This window comes from Nanorana parkeri, unplaced genomic scaffold (genome assembly GCF_000935625.1).
Source record: "Nanorana parkeri isolate BGI_ZX_2015 unplaced genomic scaffold, ASM93562v1 scaffold637, whole genome shotgun sequence".
In the NCBI taxonomy this organism is placed as follows: Eukaryota; Metazoa; Chordata; class Amphibia; order Anura; family Dicroglossidae; genus Nanorana; species Nanorana parkeri.
The window spans coordinates 585,218-601,177 of record NW_017306905.1 but is presented as its reverse complement, the minus strand read 5'-3'; the positions used below and the strand labels follow the sequence as shown (position 1 = coordinate 601,177).

The window sequence follows — 15,960 nt, the reverse complement described above, 5'->3', positions numbered from 1 at the left end:
TCTCTCTCTCTCTCTCTCTCTCTCTCTCTCATTTATCTCTTATATATTTATATAATATATATATGTGTATATAGATATATATATATATATAATCTCTATCTGCACTTTTACTGTGGTGTTTCACATTCTGTTTGCCTGAAGAAGGAACCGCTGTTCCGAAATGTCGCTACTATATGTTGTGATCGCAATCGAGTCAATAAACCGTTTTTGACTTGAAATTCTATTGGTGTGAGAGTGACTTTATACATACACTTATCTTGGATTGCAGAGGCATCTGCAGTCCCTTTGGCACCCACCCGACTCTTAAGGGTATTATTCGGTCAGGAGTGCGATGGGTACACTGGATTTTGGTCTTCTAGAAGCCTTTTACGGCTTATCTCTCTTGCAGTTCATATTATTATAAAGAGTATATATTCTTTAAACTGTACCACATATTGTGGTATTTTCTACTCTTAACTGCAAGCTGACACAACAGCGTATACTGGCTGCCGAGGCATATCCCTATATTTAACAGTAATTGGTGCACAAAGATTGTAAATCATCAGAATTTTGCACACATTCCTCTTGCAGTTCAAATATTAGACTCCATTTATAAATGCACCTCAAACCTGTTTGCCTGCAACAGTTGTACACTTTCCATATTTCTGCGCTTTGCAGTTAACAACACTTCTGTGGGTTTTTGTAGCTTCTATTAGGATCTTAAAGTTTAACTTCATAATTTTTACATATTAACACTGTAAAGCAAGGCAGTGAAATCAAAGTAAAAAATAGTATTCATTGCCTCATTTATGTCCGCCCTTTTAAAATCTCAATTGTTCTCTACTGGAAATGTTCTTGATGTTATGGGTATCCGCAAAATTTTTGAATATTTTCAGTTGGACAGAAAACTGTATGTTTTCTGTCCAACTGAAAATATTCAAAAATGTTGCTTGTTGCCTTGTATTGTAGAACTGTAGCAATGCTGTGCTTATATGCACATTACATAGTAGCTGAAAGCGGATACCCATGACATCAAGAACATTTAGAACATTTCCAGTAGAGAACAATTGAGATTTTAAAAGGCCAGCTCCAGCCAAAATCTTTTGTTTTGGATGGATTGCAGAAGGATTAGAAACTCTGTTGGATATTTATTGCTGTATCCTTATTAGGAAGATTTCCTCCTCACTCAGGACAGGAAGTGATGGTAGATCTCTCCAACAGGAACACAAACAAAAACATGTTTTTAATAGAGTGGGAAAAGGACAGTGTTTTTGTTGCAGTCTTTGTCCTTGCTGTCCCAGAGATGACTGCAACCCCTTTTTCTTTGGTGTGCATGGCACAGATGGGAAGTGAGGGAACTTCTCCTCAATGGGGTCACACACAGAAATAAGAAAAATGTAAACTGTACCCCTCTCTCTATCCAAAACTAGAAAGAATGTTTGGCTGGAGTTATGCTTAAACTTGAACCTGTGCTTTGCACATGCAATGCAAAACCACAGGTACACTTTAATGCATACCTCCCAGCAGCCTATACTTGCTTTCCATGTGGCTCCATTCAACTGACTGAAGTGAAAGAAAAGCTCTGTGCAAGCTACAAATTGCTGGAGTAGTAGATTACAAATGGTTGTGGAGTTCACCTGTAACAGTACTGATGGGCCCTGGACTGTCACATGTAGCGGCAGGGTAGATTAGGAAAGGTAAGTAAATGCTGCTTGGGGATTGTTTGGTCACAGGGAGAGTTAAAGCAAACATTCCTTTGTCCTAAATGGCAAAACACAGGTTTCCTTTAAGGCTGTATACAAGAATTATGAGATCAAATAGGTTGAATACTATTTACAAAGAATATTTTGCTGTCCTGACTTAGAATAGTTGCAAAGATTGGGTTACCTTTTTAGATGGCTTCTCTCTTCATCCAGCCAAAGGTTAAATGTGAAGTCCACTGGGTTTTCACACCTCATTAACGAAGATCGAAAATATCACTACTTCACATTTTTATTGACATTTACTAATTAAGTTAGCCCTCATTATGTGAGCATTTGGGAAAAGGAACATACCAGTAATGGTTGATTTAAGCCACCATTGCTTTCTCTTTTTTTGGCAGAAATAGGCTTGTGACAGGGTATATCACTGCAGCACTGCCGATATTTCATTTACACTTCATATCAAGTAGTGTGGGAATTGCAGTCCTCCTCTTTTTGAGATTTTTTTTTTTCTCATTTCTTTTGCTCTTGCTGCTGACAGCAGGTTTTGTCCTGCTGCATCTCAGCTTGGCCTGTATCTTTGTGGATTCATATAGCTTTCTCTCCAGTAAATACTCTGGGCTTTCTCAACTTTGTTGGAAAAGCTTGGAGAGTCCTTAGCTGTTATAGATATTGTATCTCTGTTTAACGCTTTAGAACAATATATGGCTGCTGTCAGCACTAGCTGCGAAGCAAAATGCCACCAGGGCGGAAGCATCAGGACTGTAAAGCAACTTCACAGCTTGTATTCCTTGCCAAATCAGTGAAAACATTAGGAATAGCAGGCACAACACAAGCACTTAGTTTTAATCATGCAGTACAGTTTAGCTTTCTGCTACATGCTGGACATTTGTGGGCAAGGAATTGCTGCAGTTGCTTTTATGTGATCCTGCTGCTACGGCCTTGGTTCTGCTCCTAATACTGTTCATCATCCTGTTTTGTGTCACAACACCCTGCTACCTTGATTCACTCTTCGTCGTTGGCTAGGTTTTGGATTTATAACTTTCGAGGACGAACAATCAGTGGACCAGGCTGTCAACATGCATTTTCACGACATCATGGGCAAAAAAGTGTGTAGTTGTAGTTTTATTTTACCTTAAGATCGAACTAAGCCTTGGGTAGCAGTCAATGTCCTTGGTGAATGGCCAGTAGTGTGCGGTATAGGGATGGTGGGATATACATGTTTATGACAGAAAAAGAAGACTACCTTAGTTATTCAGATCCAGTGGCTGTCCATTTTATTATTTTTATTGTTGTAATGCAGTGTCCTAGACATTTTGTTTGGCCCCCAAGGACATCTCTACTGCTTAAGGTTTGGTTTACTGCCACTCCTTCTGATGTCATATTCATCTAAAATTTAAATAAGGTTGGGGATTTAATGACTGAAGTGCTGGCCTTATATATAATTTTTCATTTTCGTAGACATCATGAAGGACTGGTTGCTGTTATTGTTTCATTACTTGGTCACTTACTGTGAATCTTTGGTACAAAATGCCATGTTCTCAGTAGTTTAACCATTCTGCAGTAAAGTGATCTGTTCATACTGTGTTGTCAGGTCTCTGAAATACTGTCTGGTGACCTCATACACTGTGGGTTAGTACAGTTAAAGGTTGAGTCTCCGGTGGCAGAAAGACTTTTTATTAAAACCAGCATTTATTTTTAAAACAGTACAGCCCACACCTTTTACGTCAGTCTAGTGTAGTCAATCTGGCTGCCGTTTAGGTTACTAAATACAACTTAGCCTATTGCTGCTTTAGTTTTAATAAAAGGAAACGTGCAAAGTGACTTTATAAAATGTGAATTAACATGGGGAAAGAAACCTAATGATTCTTGGATGAGTTTAAAAAGTTTTCTAGCATTTTGCACAAGCTCCCTTACAATTCTATGTTGGCCATTATATAGCATTTTATTTACTGTCCTCCTTGTAACACAAAAAACAAGGGGGTTTTGCTTGGTCTAAATAGATAAGTATCTTCCTTTTTATTAACTTTACATAGCTCTTGGCTCTTTTTACATGGCTCTTTTTAATTCCTCTTCAAATCTCTGAGGATACCTCTGACATCTGAAGATGCAAGAAATGGCTGCAAATCTTGGTAGTTGGTTGCACAGGGAGTTAACAGAAGGGCTAGAAACATTTATCTGCGCTTTTAGCTCAAATCCTCTTTTGGTTGTTTAAGACTAGTCACCCATCAGTTTTTAAATATTAGCAGCTGCTTATTAAGTAGCTATTATAAAGTATGTGCAATTTCAATATGCACAGCATTTTCAAAAATGTCCTAGCTAGAGCCGAACTATAAAATATATAAAAAACTAGAGTGCCAGTGCAAGTGGTTTTCTAGGGGAACCTTACCCTATCCCTGCTCTCACAAGCTTCCTCCTCTGTGCTACCAGTCCCTAAAGCAGCTTCTCTTTGATGCTTAGTCTGGCGATCGCACTCTATCTTCATTATGTACAATGCAGGTCCTGCATTTAAGTGAGGATGCAGAGAGCCCACCCACATCCTCGAGCATCGGAGGGAAGATAACTGACTGCCAGGGGAGCAAGGGATAAGGTACTTTGTTCTCTTTGACTAAAAGGGTAATTTAAGCCCACTGCAAGGGTAGTCTTGAAATTTCCCCCGGAGTTCAGCTTTAAGGGAAATATAGAAGTTTGTTTAAATGGTAATATGTCAGAAAACAGAATACTCCTGGACTGAGGGCCCAGTCACACCATAATGAGTGAGTTCCAGAGTGTTCGGCCTTTGGAATGCAACCCGGCTGGCTCACTTTGTTTTGGGGCAGGAGGGGACGTGGCGGTGCATTGAAGTCAATGGCGCCGCAACCATGCCCCCCGCCTGCAGTGCGATCACCGGCACCCGAACACATAGCACATTAGTGCATGTGTTCCGGTCCAGTGCGATCTACAAAAAGTAGTGCATGCAGCATTTTTGCAGATCGCACTGGACCGGAAAGCAGGCACTAATGTGCCACACGTTCGGGTCACAGCGATCACACTGCGGGGGGCGTGGCTGCGGTGCCATTGACTTTAATGCACTGCAAAGCCCCCTCCTGCCCCAAAACAGAGATCCAGCTGGGTTGCACCCCAGAGGCTGAACGCACTATGGTGTGACCAGGCCCTCAGTACTTGCAGTAACACTAGGTTCAGTTCACTGCCCCACAACAAGTATGCACATGGGGAAGCTAGAAATTGGAGCTTCTATCTGAAGCATGTATTTAGCTGTTTTGCAGAGCATTTTTTAAACTGTAGAGGTCACTCCATTTTCCAAGTGCCAATAACTAGTACATATGAATTTTAAGGTTTAACACCATGGATGGTTTCCAGCTGGCATATGCATTTTGCTGTATGCCACTTAAGATAGATTTTAAATAGGATATTCCTGTCAGAATAGTTTTGTTGACATCCAAGTTGCAGTTGTCTGTCACCTCTTTTCTTTGTCATTAGAGGTTAAAAAGAGATTGGGGGTGCAGGCCTAAAAGCTGTAACAGTCTGTTAACTTAACAACACAGTATGAAGAATATGCTTCTTATTGACCAAACTGTCCATTTTGTATTACTTGCATGTTTTGTTTACTTTTTTTGTTAGATATAGTGTAAGATTCTCTTACCACATCCATTCCCTCTGACATTATTTGCAAGTTAATTAAATTGAGATTCTTAAAGCGTTAGCCTGGGGAAGGTAAGTCTTTATCTTCCATTAGCTATTTCTGATTCAGCCAATCCACAGCCTCCCTAGCAGCATTCCAGTCCCATCCTCTTATGTGAATCTTGTTTGTGAGCGAAGTTTAGACTTCAGTTCACATGACGTACACCTGTCCTTTGTATCGCCCATGGCATTGTCCTGCATCCACAGGACTCTTAAATCTGGACTCAAGTTTTGCTTCCTTGCTTTTCATAGTCATGTTAAGAACCCCTAGTACACAGAACTAATAGTCCTTATGAAGCCATATATTGTGCCTGTCAAGTATTTCACTGACCCTTATGTAGACCTTTTATTTATAGAATTATAGTAGAATTATGATAAGTTTAGTTGTAAGTATAATTTGGGGTAAAGCAGGAGGGGGAGAGGGCAGGGACGATGGTACTATTTTTGACCACTCTGTCTTTATTTAGGTGGAAGTGAAACGTGCAGAACCTCGTGACAGTAAAAGCCAAACTTCCGGTCCTGCAGGATCTAATCAGTGGGGCAATAGGGTTGTGCAAAGCACAGCTAATGGATGGACAGGTCAACCTCCTCCCACATGGCCACAGAGTTACAGTCCACAAGGTGAGACTTTGAAGGCTTTAGTAGATTGTAAAAATGAAAAATAATCTTACTCATTGCTGTTAAGTAACAGAAGATGTTTATGTTTGCATATGTCATTACTTAATGTAAATCCACCTGAACGTTCATCTTTGAACAACATAGTTTATGTATTTTCTTATATATTCTTTTTCCATTTGTGTGGAAGGCTCTCTTATCCCTTTCTGCATATAAACATGGTGTGTTGCTGAGCGTGCAGTTCAGACAGTTATTAAAGCAATAGGTTCAATTTGCCTTTTTAAAAATGGATTTTCATAGTTGACTACCTTTTTCAGTCTTCTCTGCATAGCAAATGATTGTCATTCTCCTATTACACCATCAGCATTGACAAATCTTTACATACTAAATTAAGTTGATATAGCAAGTGCTCAACTCTGCATCACAGGGCAAACCACAATGGCAAAAGGCAGACATCACAGCTATATTCATAGGTGGTGGAAACCGATGGGGGAGGAATAGTAATGGCGCCAAACTGTTCCAATATAACCCCTTAGTGATGGGAGACCTACACTGTAAGTCCCCGCCACTAAGTGCCCAATGACTGCTCATGTTCACTGTACATGAGCAGCTATTTGGGCCTCTGGAATGCCGGTAACCGCTGAGATCAGCGGTTACCGTTCATTTATGGATGCCTCAGTATTAGGGCATCCATTAATGAAAGAATTTACAGACACCCGATTGCTTTTAGGGATCGGGTGTCTGACCCTGATAGGAGTGCGGTGTGCACCGCGCTTGCTATCATTGTTAAGCAGCTTTACACATCGGGATTAGGAAATCCAGATGTGTACCGGCTTTTTGCTAAATGTTTCAGCATAGAAACTTTTAGCAACATGTTTCTATACTGAAACAAAGTTTCAGGCTTCTGATCGTTCTGGCAACGATCAGAAGTCTTTAGTGACACTGAACCTGACATGCTAAAGGATCAGAATGTCAGATTCAGTGTCACTAAGGTTATTATTGACTGTTCCGAAGTTTGAAGCAGTCTAATAACCAAACATCATTTAATCAAATTATTGAGCAGTCATATTGAGATCCATTCACAATGACTGCTTGCTATAATTAGTGTGAAAAAATACAAATTATATATTTTGTACTATCATTATAAATATCAACCCCTTACAATGAAAAGGGTTGCAGCTGCAGATTTGTTTTTCACCCAAAAAGAAAACAGGAGCTTTATTCCTGGGGCTAAGCCCCAGGCCCTGACAGCCAATGCTTACGAACAGTGGGAACACTCTTAGGCAAAGAAAAATGTGCCTCCAGCTATTTAAACATCTCCTGCTGTTGGCAAGCTGTTTATGAGCACATAACATTTTACCTGGTATTTGGAGTGAAGTTGTACCTGCCAAGCAGTGCAACATGTTGGACCACAAACACAAGGGGAGCAGTCTTGCTGTTTCCTTTACCAGCTCGCAATCCACTAACCATTCCAGCACCCTCCAAAGGGCCTGACACTGACAGTCTGGAACATTGTACCCTGCTTGAATCCCTACATTCCTGGGAACCTTCCTTAGCTCTAAGTGCTGGTTCAAACCACAAAGCACGCGTTCCAGAGCGTTCGGCCACTGGAACGCAAACTGTCCGGCTCCCTACATTCAGGGGCGGGAGGGGGCATGACGGTGCATTGAAGTGAATGGTACCGCAGCCAGGCCCCGCACCTGAACGCGTGGCACATTAGTGCCTTCATTCTGGTCCAGTGCGACCTGCAAAAATAGTGCATGCAGCATTTTTGCAGATTGCACTGGACCGGAACACAGGCACTGATGTGCCACGCGATTGCACTGCGGGGGGGGGGGCATGGCTGCGGTGCCATTGACTTCAATACACCTCCCGCCCCTGAACACGGAGCGGGCCGGTTTGAGATCGAGTGCGCTCCAGAGGCCAAACGCTCTGGAACGCACTCATTGTGGTTTGAACAGGCCCTGAGGGGGTGTGGCCGCCTCCTCATCCTTGTCCCAGAAGGATTTCACTGTAGTTATGAAAGATTTTATGGGCCAAATTGCAACTATAATTGCTGACGCTAACCGTAGAGGCTGTAGGGATACCGCAACATCTTTACCTTCAGAATCATTAAGGCTCTATCTTATGAAGAGTCTCCTGAACTTATTGGCGGATGATATTGTCCCTAATGAGTCACAAGCATCTTCCATAACTCCCAGCTCTTAATGATGCGGTGCGTACCGCCTTAAAAATGGAAGAACAAACTACTACTAGTTACTAGTCTGGGTTCCCTTGGACCACTTAAAACATTTCTGGTGTACACCCTGCTTGTGCGAGGACTGCGGGCACCTGTCTTGGAGCCCGCAGGAGCAGGGATTCGGTAAGTCAGTCCTTACCGAATATCCCAAGATAAAAGCAAGCCACTAACTATTTCAGTGGTGCAGAGGTAGCACTTTTTATTTATTTAATTTTTTAACCTGGGAATTGGCTTTAATAAAATGATTGTTTTTGCTAAAAATCCTCACGTTGCAGCCATCCATGGTGAGCTATGGGTAGATGACTTAAATCCTCTGTTCACTAAATGAAAATGTAAGCAAACTCAAGATCCAGATATAAGGGGATAGTAAATTATGAGTGCTCAGTCTAATAATGTTAGTAGATAAGGAAACTGGTTATCTTTGGCTTTTGTCGTACAGAGGAAAGGAGAGTCTAAATGTAGACGGAAATTTTTTTTTTACTATTGTGACATTTTACTACAAATGTGTATGGCCATTGAAAAATACGCAATTTTAGAGTAACGTAAAAAAAAAAATCTGAGCAGCAAAATGTGACATAATTACCATTATTTGTTATGATTGTAAGTAGAATTTCACACTTTTTTATTTTTTTTCTATTTTTGTTTTCTTAGGCATGTGGATGCCAGCAGGACAGACTATTGGTAAGCAAATCCCTATTAATCATTATTATTTTTCTGTAACTTGGGCAGATCACTTCATTCTCTCCAACCTCTTTTGGTTCTTCCTAATGCAGTCTTCTCCACAGGCGGGTACGGGCCTCCTACGGGCCGGGGTGCTCCTCCACCTCAAGCTTTTACCCCCTTCCTAGTGTCAGCACCTCAAGGCAGTTTTCCTGCACCTCAAGGTTTCCCGGCAGGTTATGCAACACCACCTCCATATGGTAAATTTTACTTTTTCAGTTTAATTTTACAATATTTATTCGATTTCTTACTTGTTGAATTGACCGTTCTGTGCATATTTTTATGTCATTGTAGGTTATGGCTATGGGCCTCCACCTCCTCCCCCTGATCAGTTTGTCACGTCAGGCGTTCCACCTCCACCTGGTACTCCTGGAGCAGCGCCACTGGGCTATACTCAAACTCCAGGACAGACCGCTCAGGATCTCGGTAAACCTGGTGGTCAAGATTTTTCTTTTAGCCAATTTGGTAAGTAACAACAATAATATGTCATTTTAATAATTTTACTAAAATGGTAATTTGGAAGTAGTTGGGTGGTTAGTAAGTCTTACACCGTTCTTGAGCAGAGGCTGGAGCACTTTCATTTGTGAGGTTCCCCTATAACTTTTATATAAATCTGTATGTGTCAGTCTACCCCGCCCCCCCGCAGTGTAATTCGGGTCTGAACTCTCCATACCTAACCATGCCATGCATTAACCCCTAACGGCCTGGCAGGTTAGCATATCAGGTTGGGGTTGTAGTGCATGCCTTCATCCCACGTAAAAAAGCCTGAAGAAATCACTCTTTCTAGGAAATGCCTGCTTTGTGAAATTATCCGAGTGGATTTGAACTCTCTCTGAAAGACACACAAGGTAAGTGATGGTAGGTAGTGGTAGATCATTGTTTTTAACCACTCACTTCCATTATGGAAAGTACCACCCCATTCATTAACATTATGACATTTTCTTTTCTTTGCAGTACTTCACTTCAAATGACCATAGCGTTTATATTTTTTCGTAGAAGAAATCTTATGTTTTTGACAGGTAGTCTATAGTGGGTATATTGCAGTTTTAACAACCAATCAAGAGAAATGTCTATTATTTAACAGTATTTCACTTGAAAATGGGGGGAGGGGTGCATTTCCATGAGTTTTACCATACCTATTTTCATGAAAGTGCAATTCAAGTTACTTGGCTAAAAGTTAAAACAAATGACCAAGTATAAACACAATCTGGGTATTTATACAAGTTTGATCATACTAGAGCCTAGTAACTACGATTTTATATTTTAGATTTTAAAATGTTTCCTTTTGCAATAAAGGGGGTAGCAAGGATTATGTGATTATCGTGGGTGCAGCCCCACCTCCCTGCCCCTCAGACTCCTGAAGTTTGGCTGTTATGAAGCCATTTTAAATATTCTTAAAATGAATAAGAAGGGTTTAAGCAGCTTGAGTGTTTGTTCTATAAAGAGCCTCTATCTCTTGTCACCCAGTCATTTCAGAGATGCTAGTAACAGCCAATAACTGGCCACGTTCTACCCACACCAGCAGTGAAAGGGAAAGTATTATGTTTTTGTTTTACTTTTACATCTGTATAGTATACCCAATTATTTATTTTACATTTAATTGATGGCAAAGGATTCCCACTAGAGTTGCACCGATGGTAGTATCGGTGCCGATACCGAGCATTTGGGTGAGTACTTGCCCAAATGCCCCCAAATACTTATACTGATACCGGAACGTCCGGTATCAGGAAGCCGGGTGGCGAGTCATTACACGCTGCCCGGTTTCCTGATTTGCTGGGAAGCTGGCTCCTGAGTAATGACTTCCCGCCCAACTTCCTAATTGGTCGGGAAGCTGGCCGATTAGGAAGCCGGGAGGCGAGTTATTACCCGCCCCCCGGCTATCTGATTGGCCAGAAAGCCGTCTCCCTTCATGGGACTACGGTATCGGCGAGTACCAAAAAAAAATATCTGTACTCTACCGAAAAACTGGTATCGGTGCATCCCTAATTCCCACTATAGGATAGTTACACAGCACTGACTCAGTCTGTTTGAAACTTTAGACAGAGTTTTACACTGAGGAATGAGTCGCTGCTGATGGGTCACCCACTTCTGTGTGTAAACTGCAGCTTGAGCTACAGATCTTGTAAACAAAAAGCTTTTTTTCCAACAGGCTTTTAATAATGATGCATATGTGGAAAATGAGCTCCACCGGTCATCTGTCAAAGAGAATGCACAATTTCTGTATTTATCTCCCTTTTCTAGATCCTAATAGATTTTGTTTATAAACAGTTCACATAGTCTTTAAGAATTAAGTTACTTGGTCTCCGTCATGCTACCTGCTTTATATGGTTAACACTTACATTGCAGCACAGAAGTCCTGAATTAATTCCCACCAAATACACTACCTGCATGGGGTTAGTTTAGGTTTCCTAAAGATTTGCCCACCAGCACAGCCAAACACAATGGTGCATTATTTAGTTCCCATCTATTTTAGCTCAATTGTGTTTGCATGTGTCTGACTGTTGGGTACGCTCCTTTTGGTATTAGGGTATGATGTTGACTAGTCTATTGTCTTTAAGGAGAAGTGTGTGTACAAGTTGGATGAGTGAGCCTTGTGTCCTGTGAAAAGCTGAGCGGTACAGGTTTTAACCCATCAGCATGTACTTAAAATAGTGATTGCCACCTCTGAAAGTTGTTTTTTTTTTTTTTTTTTTTTTTTTTTTTTTTTTTTGATCTGGAGGACAGAAAAATTATCAGTAGCAGCCAATTAAAATTTGCCCCATAGCAACCAATGAGGTTTCAGAAAATATTCTGAATGCTATAATCCTTTACGGCAGGTTTTATAAACCAAATGGAAGCCGAATATAAACATCTGCCCTTGGGTATATCTGTTCCAGAAAGCCATAAAGCTATGGTTTTCTGGAACATCAAAGATGTATTATTAATTTGCAGTGCCATTTGTTACATGTGCCTCTGGTGGTGACTACAAGCGGCTGTGCTGGCACGCATTGTACAGGTATGGTCCACTGTTGTCACTATCAGGAAGCAGGTCCAGAGTAATAATGTGCTGCTGATACTGGTAGCTTTAAGAGCTTAGCAGTACTGAGCTACCAAAAAAGGTGAAAGCATTATGAAAAAACATGGAATAGTTTGACAGTGCTTTAGCAAAGTAAATGTTGTGCAGCTAGGGTTTAGATCTACTTTAAAGAACAACAATTAATTATTTTTTTTTCTATATGCATTATTTTTAGTACCTGGAAATCCTTTTGTTTTATAGGGCTTGTTTATGGAGCAAAGGTAGGATTGTTACTTATAGCACTTTATCAGATTTCAGCGTTATTGATTAGATTGGTATATAAATATACTAACATAAGAAGAAAAAAACTCATACGTTTTAGTTTCATATGCCAACCACATTGTGTTTAAAAGATAAAGCAAAGTGTAGAAAATAAGCAAGCAGAAAAATAATTCCCACAGATCCTAACAGCATGTAATTAGAATGGCAGGATATAGCAGAGACGCTCATTAGTGAGTACCACTAGAGATTACTGGTCTAATTCTGGCCCCTTTTAGGGTCAATCACAAAAACTTGCATCATTTCCAGGCACTCGTTATTGCATAGAGAACTTTTCAAACTTGCAGTTGGGCCACACCAGGTAACAATGTTTTGGCTGCCATTGTGGGGCATTTTGGCAGTGTTTTACGTACAAGATTTATTGGGGGTCAGCTATGAAGTGTCGTATTTTTTTTTTTTTCTGCAGCACATATTTTACATTCAGTTGAGGGAAAACATGCTTATAGAAGTGATGTACAGGTGTGATATACAGGGGTTCATTTGGCCAACTTTTTTGGTGTTTTACAATATACAAATTGATATATATATCAATCTTAAATTGTATGCTTAAAGCAAAGAGCCCACCTTCTTGTGAGCTTAGAAAACCAAAATGAAGTTGTTCCACTTTGAGCAAATATACACAATATAGTTTACCACGTTTCTATCTTGTACTAATTCTGTACACATCCCCGCTTGTGTATTGGGTTTGGCATTGCACAATCTTTATACTTTTTATTTGTTTGCTATAGGATATGGACAGGATATGAGTGGGTTTGGACAGAATTTCTCTGACCTCAGCCAACAACCCCCCTCATACACGACAGGAACAACTGCACCAGCATCGGCAGGCCCGCCTGCAGGTGGCAGTGGCTTGGGAAGAGGACAGAATCACAATGTGCAAGGATTCCATCCTTATAGACGTTAACATCAGGGAATGGGGTGCACAGTGGAAACGAAAGGACGCATCCACCTCTGAACTTGTGACAATCACCTGGTCAAGACACATCCTGCTTAGAGACTTGTGGAGGTTCTGTGATTGAAGGATAAAGCTGTGGGTGTTTGGACAAGAGTTTTTACATCTTTTGTGTTTTTGTTTTTTTTGACCCATCAGCACAAATAAAAAAGCCAACGAGTCACTGGTTCCAAACAGGGTCTTGAAAACATCTGCAGCTTTAATGGAACTCTTCAGGTTTATTGGTTCATATTTTTTCCTTGTTTTGGGGGAATTTTTTTTCTCTGAGCCTTCGTTTTACCATTGTAAACTTTTATGTTCAAAGATAAAATATATACATTTAAAAATTGTGAATTTTTTAAAAAAAAGATTTTCTACTATGTATGCAGGTTTATTTTTTAATTTAATTGCAGGGTTTCCGGCAACACTGGAGTTCAGAAAAGTTTTAACTCCTTGCTTCTGAATATATTTTTCCTTAATTTTATTTTATTTTGGGGGTTGTGGGTTGTTGAGTGCAATAAGTCAGCATCTCTGAGTTACCCAGTGATTTCCTACTGAGTGTAGTTCTTGATTTTGTTACTTGACATGAGGCAGAGTGCAGGGAACAGTTACCTGCTCAAAAGTCACCAATGCAGAGACTTAATTTGTGCCCCTTACTTATTGCATTCTAATTGCAAGTTCTCTGGGGTGATGGAGCCATCTCTAGATGTAAATTCCTCAGGCTGTAGGTGTGCAGTGCATTTTGCACTAACTGGTGAATACCTCCTGGTTTGAATAAAAAAATCATTTTGGATGATATGTTTTGTGGTGTTACGTGCTTCTCATTATTAATCCATTGCTTACCTTTTTAAACTGCATTTTTACGATTGGAGAGAAGAAATGTGGGGACTGCTTTGGGAAAACAAGTGTTTGGTGGATACACAAAGGTTTAAATACATATTCTAATTTGCCCTCACAGTAATAAGACTTATCCATCCCCATAAACACACACAATAGTCACTTTCTTTATTACAGAAGACCTATATATAGTTACCTATGTTAGAAAATACAGATGCTTCCTCCTGTCCTCATTTCAGTTTGTGTTTCCTACCACCAGGAATACAGATTCCCATTTTTTTTTATTATTGACCTAATAGGTCAGAGGTCACCCTAGGTCTTTGTACTGCCTTTTTGTCTCCTTTCCCCAGACTACCCTTTTAATTTATTTTTTTCTTACCTCCTAAATGCATAACCTGGGTAAGATGGTGCTTTGGGCGTACCTTCTAAGTGGTGGCTGGTGCCACTGCATAGAACCAGTGTGTAGGAGAAGGAAGTGGAGGGAGGATTTGCTGCGTCACATTTAGTGTGGCACTGATGAACTTGCACCAACGCCATACAGAGGGCCCAGGCAGTGTTGATGGCTGGTTTCCTTCAGTACACATTGATTCCGATAGTGAAGCAGCCAATTCCAGGCTAGAAAACCCTGATTTCTAAAAAGGCTGCTGCATCTGTGACCAAGCAAGACCAACTACAGGGGTGAGTTCTGACTCATGCCTTTTATTTGCTATGTGGGTTAGTCTGGCATTTTGAAATTAGGTGTTTTGCTACAGCCATTTGGGCACTTGGTGACAGTGGGATGTACAGTGTACAAAACAAACAGCATCCCCCCCCAAATCATACAATCAGCAGCCTGGCCCAGCAGTGTAAGCAACAATATGCACATGAAGTAGTTACCACCAAATTTCTTACCTGATGTATCACAGCTGCGCATTGAAACGGCTCTCCACTGGTGGGTCAGGTTAAACAAATAGGTAAGTAGTAAATAATAAAAAGAGAGTCCTGAGTTCTATATTACTTCATACAGTCCAGCAATTACACCATGGCAATGTCTGTCAGCACAATGTCCCCAACTAGATTTAAGATTACAAGTCCTCTTGAGAAAGTAAAACCACAAGTATACCTCTTTAAATGGGGAACTGACATCTGCAAACGATGTATACGGTACAGTGCTTAAAAGGTTACTTGAGATGGCACTCCAGAAATCACTGTTCAGCGTACTTGGATGATCCTGGGTATTTCAGGAGTCCCTCAGGATCTTACTGGAATCTGCCAGAGCAGAGTCAGGTTAGTGAATATCCAGGAGGAGAGGTGGAAGCACTGTTACTTTAAGGATTAACAAGTCTGAGTCCACAGGCATGCAGGCTGATGTCAATGCTCTCACTAAGGATAGGAGGTGGTTGCATATGTGTACAAAGAAGTCGGAGGTGAAGTGTGGAGGAGGCTCACAGGTGTGCAAGAAGAGGATCGGGGTTCCAGATTACGGCACGGGTTCGGAGGGAGTGCGGCTTAGAGGAGCGAGGGAAATGCTCAGCGTCTATTGTTTATTAGGAAACCGACCATTTCCCCAGTCATCTTCCAGGGCAGCACCTGAGAGAGGGGATCCACCCACCTGAAACGGGAAACACATCATCCACAATTGGAATAAAAAGGGCGGTCCCTCCTAACCACCCCAGTATTTTGTGTTTCCTCTGGCCGAGCAGGAGAATCGTAATGTTTATTTTACTCCAGGCTTTCGTGCTAGGTTGCAGGGGCCTCCTGAGGCATGCGGCTTTCACTCACTGGGACAGTAGACCTGGAGGGCCTCATGCATGGGGCATTTACCCAGGAGTCCTTATAAAAACAGTTTGCCCAGAGGTTTCCTCTCCATAATTGAAGGATATGGCGACTATCCTCTCTGGCATAGTGACTCTAGTTGAGTACACCAGAGTGACCTGCTAGAGGA

General features: G+C 41.1%; 1 protein-coding gene across 4 annotated transcripts in view; it reads left to right on the top strand.

Annotated features, from left to right (window-relative positions):
* DAZAP1 (DAZ associated protein 1) overlaps positions 1–13,988 on the top strand; it is a 38,009-nt gene extending 24,021 nt beyond the window's left edge. The window contains exons 7-13 of one of the 4 annotated variants that reach the window (XM_018563178.1): positions 2,706–2,788; positions 5,828–5,981; positions 8,866–8,895; positions 9,000–9,134; positions 9,229–9,399; positions 9,722–9,782; positions 12,997–13,068. In XM_018563178.1, coding sequence (XP_018418680.1) covers positions 2,706–2,788; positions 5,828–5,981; positions 8,866–8,895; positions 9,000–9,134; positions 9,229–9,399; positions 9,722–9,759 — 611 coding nt within the window. In that variant the 3' untranslated portion in view covers positions 9,760–9,782; positions 12,997–13,068. Of the gene's footprint in view, positions 1–2,705; positions 2,789–5,827; positions 5,982–8,865; positions 8,896–8,987; positions 9,135–9,228; positions 9,400–9,721; positions 9,783–12,996 lie in introns of all 4 variants that reach the window. The other 3 variants (XM_018563177.1, XM_018563175.1, XM_018563174.1) reach the window with 3 other exon arrangements.
* Positions 13,989–15,960: the final 1,972 nt, after the last annotated feature.